This window comes from Choloepus didactylus, chromosome 19 (genome assembly GCF_015220235.1).
Source record: "Choloepus didactylus isolate mChoDid1 chromosome 19, mChoDid1.pri, whole genome shotgun sequence".
In the NCBI taxonomy this organism is placed as follows: domain Eukaryota; kingdom Metazoa; phylum Chordata; class Mammalia; order Pilosa; family Megalonychidae; genus Choloepus; species Choloepus didactylus.
In genome coordinates, this window is record NC_051325.1 from 40,821,784 (window position 1) to 40,831,074 (window position 9,291).

Sequence of the window (9,291 nt, forward strand, 5' to 3'; positions counted from 1 at the left end):
TGATTGACTCTTTAAGAACTGCAGTCCCCCTGTTTTTGTTTTTTTGCAAAGGCTATGGCTTTAAATAAATATTTAAAATAGTCTTGGGCCAGGATACTCAAAAAGTAATCTTATGCTAGCACAATATTGTAAATATAATTAATGCCACTGAATTGTACATTTAAAAATGGTTAAATGCTAAATTGTATTTTATATATATGTTACCACAATAAAATTATAAAAACAAACCATTGACCATTAAAAAAAAAGTTATCTTGGACTACAATAAGATTTTATTTCTGTATTTCAACATTTCTGAAATCTAATGCTTCTTACAACTGATGTGTATGTTTAACGTGACAATGTTTCTCATTTCCCAGAAAAACCTTTATAATCAACAGTTGATCATAAAATTGAGGGAATAGAAGAAGTGCTTATCTAAGCTATATTCCTCCTAAAAGCAGGGTCCAGGAGAAAAGCTGGCATATAGAATAATTTATTTTGGGAAATGAACACTAGGAACAGGTGTCAGGGACAAGGAAGAGTGAAACCAGACAGGAAAGCACAAGGTTACTTTAGTGAGTGGGTTTCTCTGGTACCACTGTGAGCAAGGGAACTTCTAAGGCAGTGCTGTCCAGTAGAACTTTTTGTGATGATGGAAATGTTCTACATCTGCATTGTCCAACATAGCAGTATTTGAAATGTGGCCAGTGTAACTTAGGAACTGAATTTTTAATTTAATTTAATTTAATTTAATTTAATTTAAATATAAATAGCCATGTATAGCTAGTGGCTACTATACAGGACAGCTCTAAGCATAGCTCTGAAAAATCCTGCAGATTCTATCTCAGATTGTGAGACAGGGCACAACAGGTGTGCCATAGAGTATTTCTTCTGGAATTTTGATTTTGTTTCACTAATTCTTTCAAATTCCTGGCATATGTGGACCCTCCATAAATATTTGTTGAATGAATCAATAGTATTTGGGTCCACAAAGAAGTATATGATTCCCTTTAAAAGAAAGACTATTAGAATAAATCCCATTTAGTTCAAACAGTAAGCAACTATTACACACGATAAACAGATCGCAAGGTTGCGGTTTAAGGGTGCTGAGGAGTTGGAGAGCAGTAGGATGAGGGTGAGGGGGAATGTAGTTCTCAAATTGTCAAAAGAGGTCCCTCTAGTTTTGGATCTGAAAGACAATTTAAAGTTAAATATTGTAAGGTGATCTTTTTTTACAATCTACTTCTATTATCAATTACTAAGCAATAGTAACATGAAGTACTTCAGTATAATCCTTTGTTTTGATTCCTTGGTTACTGTTACTAAAAACAACATTTAGCCAAGTGGAATTGTAAAAGAAAAGACATATATTTTACCACTGTGGTCAATTCCCTAATAGATTCCACAATCTCCATTTTAAGGAATATTTAAATATTGGGTCTTCAACTGAGATCATTAAAGTGACCCCCACTCTAATCTAGTCACCCCTAGAATCTCCAGCCATACATAGGGATCTCTGTCAACATAGAATTTATTAAAGGCTTATTATGTACTAAGTTCTTTACATACATTATTATTATCCATTATTATTATTCATGATAATTATTATCCATTTCAAAGGAGCAGAAACTGAAGGGTTAAATAACTTGTCCCAAATCACATAACTACCAAGTGCCAAAGTAGTTTGCAAAGTATCTTTAATCTAATACCAGGGATATATTCCATCTTAAGATAGCTTTAGGAAAACCTAGAAATATGTTCAAGATAGTGTTGTCACCTTGATTTTTCTTGCTGATATTTTCAATTATTCTGAACTTGAAAGTAAAAAGTTGGTCACTGCAAACTACAAGAAGGCTTGTCAGCAAAATTCTTTAAAATAGGAATCATCAACAATGTTAAATATATCATTTGCAAAAAAATAAAAAATAAAAAATAAACAAGAAAAACTGTTAACCAGCAGGCAGGGGATTCTGTTTTAAAACACTTCATGGATTTAAAAAAAGGGCAGTTAACATCAGGGATCTTGGGCTTTGTCCCTCTAAGGTAAATAAAGTGGTGTAAGTGGGCTTGGCTACAACATGAATTTTACCATTCTTACCTTATTCCAAGATTTTCAAGAAGAGACTCATCAAGAAAGGGCAGAAGTGAGCCTGTGATTTTATTTTCTGTGTAACAAATGGGAGAAAAAAGAAGAATGAGTTCAAGATTTACAATATATGCTTTCAATTTCTTTTGATTCGGATCCACTAGTTTACAGATCAACATTTACTGAGCACCCACTGCAGGCAATGGACTGTGCCAGGAACCCCCATCTTGCTTTGCTACTTAACTTGTCAAGACTTAATTTTAATTAGATAACTAAACCAAGAGATTTTATAGGGAGTAAAAGTTTAAAAAGCATTTGTGTACTCTATTTGCAAGAAAGTCCACTTGTTGAAAGCGAAGTGAAACCTGACTCCAGATGGGGTTTTCCAGATCAGCAGCTTCTTTTAAAATAGAATAGGGTGACGTTTGATGTGGGGGGTAGGGAAGGAAATGTAAGTGCATTGTTCTTAGAATTTTCAGATCAAAGCCATAGCTAAAAATGTGCCCAAAGTGTAGATTTATTGCTAAAACTTCTGTGGAAAGCACAAAATAGCCTGTCTTTTAAAACACTTTATATATATATATATAAATATTCCCCCCCCCCCTTTCTCTTTCTATACAGTTAATTTTAGTCCTTCTTGACCTCAGATTCTAAAACTCTGGACTATTTTCAAACAAACAAAAATCTTCTTTCTAAAGATAACAACAGAAAATGAAGCAGTAATTCTAAAAAAAATAAAATAAAAAAAATGGAATTTTTAAGTTATTTTTCTATCAAAAAAATAATTATTCAATGTAAAAAAATCCAAACAATACAAAAAAAATCTATAAAGAGGTATTACTATTGATCTTGGTTATTTCTAATTTGTTGCTATGCAAAACCAATGGTTAGAAAAACCATCTTGAACATATTTCTTTGGATACCTGTCCAATTATACTAGTAAATTCTTGTAAGTGAAAGTCGTATAAGTCAAAAGGTATTGCCAAACTGTTCATTAACACGGTTGAGCCAAATAACACTTCTATCAACTTTATTGGACTACCCATTTCCTCTATTACCAAACTTTTAAATATTTTCTAATCTAAAGCAAAAACTGATATTACACTGGAAACTTTTTACTGGCTGGCTACCAACAGTCTGTTCTTGTGTTCTGCTCATTTTTCTATTGGGGTATTACTTTTCCCTTGCCTTTAGCTGTCTTTCTAACTTTGGTTATTGTGCCAGTTTGAATGTATTATGTCCCCCAAACGCCATTATCTTTGATGTAATCTTGTGTGGGCAGACCTATCAGTGTTAATTAGATTGTAATTCTTTGAGTGTTTCCATGAGATGTGCCCCACCCAACTGTAGGTGATGACTCTGATTGGATAATTTCCATGGAGAGGTGTTAACCCACCCATTCAGGGTAGGTCTAAATTAAATCACTGGAGCCATATAAATGAGCTGGCAAACAGAAGGGACTCAGTGCAGCTGTGAGTGACATTTTGAAGAGGAGCTACAGCCAAGAGGAACACTTCAAAGAATGCACAGAAGCTGAGAGAGTAGCTGCAGATAAGAGACAGTTTGAAGACAGCCGTTGAAAGCAGACTTTTGTTCCGGAGAAGGTAAGAGAGGACAAATGCCACAAGAGCAACTGAGAGTGACATTTTTGAGGAACTGTAGCCTAGAGAGGAACGCCCTGGGAGAAAGCTATTTTGAAACCAGAACTTTGGAGTAGATGCCAGCCACATGCCTTCCCAGCTAACAGAGGTTTTCCAGACACCATTGGCCATCCTCCAGTGAAGGTACCTGATTGTTGATGTGTTACCTTGGACACTTTATGGCCTTTAGACTGTAACTGGGTAACCTAATAAACCCCCTTTTATAAAAGCCAATCCATTTCTGGTGTTTTACATTCTGCCAGCATTAGCAAACTAGAACAGTTATGTTTGCCAATGGTTTTTGATGAGAACAATTGTTAAGGTATAGCTGGCATGAATTCTGGAGTCCAAATACCTAGGTTAAAATCCAGTTCTGCTTTTCTCTAGCTATGTGACCTTTGGCAAGTTATTTAACATCTCTGGGCCTCAAGCACCTCATGTAGAAAAAAAATGTGGATAATAGCACCTAAATTTCAAGGTTCTGGTGAGACTGTATTCTATAATGAAGAAAGGGACCCAGCACCTTGTGCTTGGTTTTTACCACTGAAACCGTGTAGTGTCTTCTGCTAACACAGATTCCAGAGAACACAGACAACAGATCAGTCTGGAGGTAGATGAATTAATCTACAGACCACTGAAACAAAGAGCCAACAATACAGCCTATCAATCACATTTTGGAGATAGAAAAGACAAAACTACTTCACTCCCACCAGTTGCTACTCAAAGAAAAACTCTATTCCTGCAGTAGAGAAAAACAAAAGGGTGTGGGGGGAGGAGGAGGAGGAAGTAGGATTTTCCATACTCAGGCTGTCTTTAGGTCTTGAACCACTAAAGGTCCTCTTACCCCAGTCCCCAACACAGGCAAACAGGAGGCCACCCCACTGCAAAAGTTAGGTGAATTTGCAAATCCAAACCACCAAAGAATCACCTTCCTACTGACACCTCAGAGGAAAAGGCAGGGGTTAAGCTTCACAACCACCAAAGAAAGCTGAGTAGATTTTAAGCGGAAAGATGCTTGAACTTGAGCCAGTAAAATTGCTTAAAACTCAAAACCTAATAGGCTGCTACTCCCATTGAGCAAAATCTCATTGAAGTACACACCTCAACATGTGATGTGGCCAAGATGTGGGCTGCTGTAAGTTCAGTGGTCAACTGTGCAACCCCAGTGATCAGAATGAGCAAGGAAACTGTTTTTGCAGGGCAAAACATGATATTATCAAGCTCTGCAAGTACAGTCAACGAACACTGAACTTTACTGCTACGCTATGGTAGGCGCTGGAATTCGAAGATTAACAAAAATGGGTTCCCTCCTCTTTAGGAGAATCCCAAATGTAGCATGGGAAACAGAAACTGAAAAGCCTCAAAACATACTCTACTATGGCAAATGTTCAAGGAGCTGCGGTAGCACCAGGTTCTGCGGAGCCTGGCAAGCCTGAATGACAGCAGACCTCTGACCAAGGTCTTAACTAAAAAAGGGACCTGAGTCTCGTCTGCCCGGCGCTAGGGTGGCAGGTTCCTGAAGAAACCCTCGCCCCGCTCAGGTTCACAACCCCCAGAACTTGCTTCCTTCCACGTGTCTCCAAACCCCCAGTCGCCCCCATTTCTCCTTCCTCCACCTCAGAGCATCATTCCTGGGCACCTCCCGCTTCAGGTCCACCCTTTTTGAGTCTCCCTTCGCCGCCTCAGGTCGTTTGTTCTCCGCCTTATGTCGTCCCTCCCTGGGCGCCCCCCGCCTCAAGTCCACCCCTTCTGAGTGCCTCCCGCGCCAAGTCTCCCTTCTCCGCTTTAGATCATCCTCCTCTGAGGGCCCCTGCCCCCTGCCTCAGGGAGCCCTCTCCTCAGCCCCTTCTATTCCCGCTACCTCGGAAGCGTTTCAGCAGCCCGGACTCATTGAAGCCACTGCGCCTCAGGAAGGCGCACACCTGCTCCGGGCCCCACGTCTGGTGGTCTGGGTGGAGTACGGGGCCCGGGGACCTCTCTGCTGCTGCGGAAGGAGTGTTTGGCGGGGCCCTTGGGTTGCCATCGCATCGGGGCCTCTTAGAGGGACACTCGGAGTCCGCTCCCTGCATGACTACACCCGGCACCTCGCGCAGCACAGTGAAGAACCTCGGCTCCAGACCCGCGCGCAGGCGCACTGACAACCCGGCCCGGGAGGCTAGTCCGCTCAGCTTTGCCAGCCAACTAGCCTCCTGCGCAGGCGCACTGACAGCTCAGCTCTTGGGCCAAAGCCACCCTGGATCGCCGGCCAACTGACCCTCTTGCGCAGGCGCAATGGTAGTCCAGTCGCCCTCAACCCCTCCCGGCGTTTACGCGAAAGGGCAGGACTAGAAGCGGAAGTAAGGGCGTTGCGGTGGATCGTGCTAAGGAGGGGTGGGTGGGTGAGGGGAAACATTCCCGGGTTTGGTGTGGGTCTGGCCACACTCAGGCTTTTCTGGTGATTGGAGGATACCCCGCGTCCAAGTGAGTACTCCCGGCTTCCCCTTAGGACTTATGCTACCTGGTAGTATCAGCGTGTGAAAACGACTCACTTCAGCCACTTTGGGACAGGGCCCTCCCGTTTCCCTGTAAATCCTGATCCATTTAATTGACAGGCGAAAGGACTACTACTACTGCTGAAGCCAATACACCTTCCCACCAACCCAACCATAGACCCATTTAGGAGGTAAAGGATGATGAGGCAGATAAGTTTACATCAAGCAGTATGAACTAGTATGGGAGCCAAAATATTCTTAACACTTAGAAGCTATACTGTATGCCAGGCATTGTTCTAGGAGTTTTACAAATATTAATTTATTTAATTATGATAGTAACTCTATGATAAAGGAAACTTGAGGCACAGAAAGGTAAGTAACTTGCCCAAGGACACGTAGCTAGCAAGTGATGCAGCCCAGATTGAAACCAGGCAATGTAGCTCCAGCATCCATGCTCTTAATAACTTGCCAATCATTACTTGTTAATGAGGGTTTTGATATAAAATTATATGCTTCCTTTACCCATAGATTTGTGTGGGAAAGTGTATGTATTTGCCTTCTACCTGTACGGGAAACCAGGCCCAGAAAAACACGCCCTTAAGCACCAGAATAATTTGCAAACAGGATCTGATAGTTACCAAGACTGTGAAACCAAAACAAGGGGTAAAACACAAGAAATAACTCGTGTGAAAAACTTATATTTCAAATTGGAAATGGCTGGTTTGAAAACTTGTGTTTATAAGACTTGTGGGAAAATCTGTCCCATGCAAGGTTTCCAGGGCAATAGAAAGTGATATAAGCAAGATTTTAAGTTTAATCAATTGGATTTGTTCAAGGCAATTGCCTTTTTTTTTTTTCCAAGGCAGTTGCTTTTGAGAACTTTTGTTTTCTATGTATTTGTTTTTGTTTGTTAAAAAGTGTAATTCTTTGTTTTCCCTCTAATCCCCTGCTTTCTAAGGGCTCTTGATCTTGCACTGTGGTGGTTACTTGCTCAAGGTCACATGGCTGCTTAGTGACAGAGGATTCAAAACTATTGCTGTCTGACACCAAAGCTTGGGCTCTTCCACTTGGCCACGCCATTTAACTCCATTCACGGTCCTGTTGATCCTGGTCTATTTAGTTATTTCACAACTGGGGAAAAATACTTACTAGATGCAGGCCCTGTGTTCTGCCCATGTGGAGAGAAATGGCAGCTCAAGCTCCCCACTGCTGAAGTCAATCATGCCATGGTTAGGCCTAGAAAAGACTATAAGTGTAATTAACTTAAGGCTTTCTGCCTAGTAACTAACCTTGGATACACCTGGTAAATCACCCTGCCCTTCCCCAGCTACCTTCTACCCACCAGCTAAGCTAAGCAATTTTATTTCTGCAGCATTAGTCTTGTGGTTTTAAGTCTCCCCACAGCTTCCTCTTTGACTATGCTGCCAATTTTCAGTGCCAGCTTGATTTTACTTCCTCTTCACCCTTTTCTGAACCTAGACACCTTAAGACATTTTTCCTATTTACCATCTGCCAAAATCCCAAAACAAAGCCAAAATTCTTGAAAAACAAAAGCAAAAAACACTGTATTGATTTCCTTGTCTAATAAGATAAAAAAATAATGCTCGAAGAGAACTTGGAAAATTTAATGGGTTTATACACATATAAGCAGCCAAAGATCACCTCTATGTACCCATCTGTTTTTTTCTGTTCATGGATGTAGAAACTTATCTCCAGGTCTAGGAATTCTTTAGGAAAGAAAGAGAGAGAGAGAGACACCCTGCAAAATGGTAATGGCTACCATATTTGAGTACCTACTATGAGTCAGACTTTCTACTTGTGCTTTACTTTGTGTCCATTATTTCTAATCTTCATAACAAAATCATTAGATAGGTATTATACTGGATAGGTTTATTTGGTTATAAATACATTTATTCATTCATTCAATAAGTATTATTATTTACTGAGTACTTACCATTTGCCAGGCACTGCTCTAGGTGCTTGGGATACATCACTGAACAAAAGAGCCAAAAATCCCTGCCCTAGGGAAACTTATATTTTATTGGGGGAGACTGGCAGTGAACAATAGCGTAATTCACAATAATAACTTACATTATATGTTAAAAGTTGGTGTTATGAAAAAAACAGAGCAGGTGAGAGATTAGGAGCAGAAGAGGATACGGTCACAATTTTGGATAGGGTGGTGAGGATAGACTTTTTGAGAAGGTGAAATTTGAGCAGAGACTTGAAGGAGGTGAAGGAGTCATTCATTCATTGAAATTCTAGATAAGGCAAACTATAGTGACAGAACAGACTAACTATTGCCTAGGTTGCAGGTGGGGAAAATGTGGGGAGGGCAGGGAAGGAGATCAAAGGGCAAGAAAAAACTTTTTAGAGTGATGGATATATTCTATATTGATTGTGGTGGCAGTTACACAATTATATACAATTACTGAAATTCATTGAAATGGGTGCATTTTATTGCATGTAAATTATACCTCAATAAGGCTTAAAAATTCGTTGAACTGTAAAACTTAAGATTTGCTTTATTTTCTTTATGTAAGAAATAATTTTATTGCATTATGGGTACAGAGTTTCTGTTCAAGATGATGACAAGTTTTGGTGACAAAAAGCTTTGATCTACTGACCCTGGCCAGTGGTTCTCCAGGCACCCAGCATCTAGTGAGGCGCGCAGCAGGCATCACAGTGGACACGGGCAAAGCGATGGTGGCCAGGCTTCAGGCTGGGGCTGCTGCTCTTACTCTTGCAGATTTATTCAAATAAAACAATTGTCATAATACTTTCAAATAACTCCTCCCAGAATACCTTGGCTGCTCCAAGTCCAGCTGATGCCACCACCCAGGAGTTGGCAGTGCCCTGCAGTCTACAGCCAGCCTCCTCGTGGTCTCGCTCTTCCTTTTACATCTCTGCTATTAAGAGGCTCAGTATAAGAAACATCTATGCTTCCTCGTCTTCTGAACCCGATCCAAACGGCATCTAAAGTCCAGTGTGGCAAGGAGAAAACAGGTCTTCATCCAGTCTACTGGTTCCACAACTGATTGGTGCCGAAAATGTCGAGAATCCCAAATTTGACTGGTTTGAAGAACATGTGAAGAATTTGAGTAGATGATGA

General features: G+C 40.5%; 1 protein-coding gene across 2 annotated transcripts in view; it reads right to left on the reverse strand.

Moving 5' to 3' along the window:
* SAMHD1 (SAM and HD domain containing deoxynucleoside triphosphate triphosphohydrolase 1) overlaps positions 1–5,946 on the reverse strand; it is a 72,718-nt gene extending 66,772 nt beyond the window's left edge. For both annotated transcript variants that reach the window (XM_037812405.1, XM_037812404.1), the window contains exons 1-2: positions 5,570–5,946; positions 2,081–2,147 (exon numbers count right to left, since the gene is read on the reverse strand). In XM_037812405.1, the coding sequence (XP_037668333.1) occupies positions 2,081–2,147; positions 5,570–5,777 (275 nt within the window). In that variant the 5' untranslated portion in view covers positions 5,778–5,946. The remainder of the gene's footprint in view (positions 1–2,080; positions 2,148–5,569) is intronic.
* Positions 5,947–9,291: the final 3,345 nt, after the last annotated feature.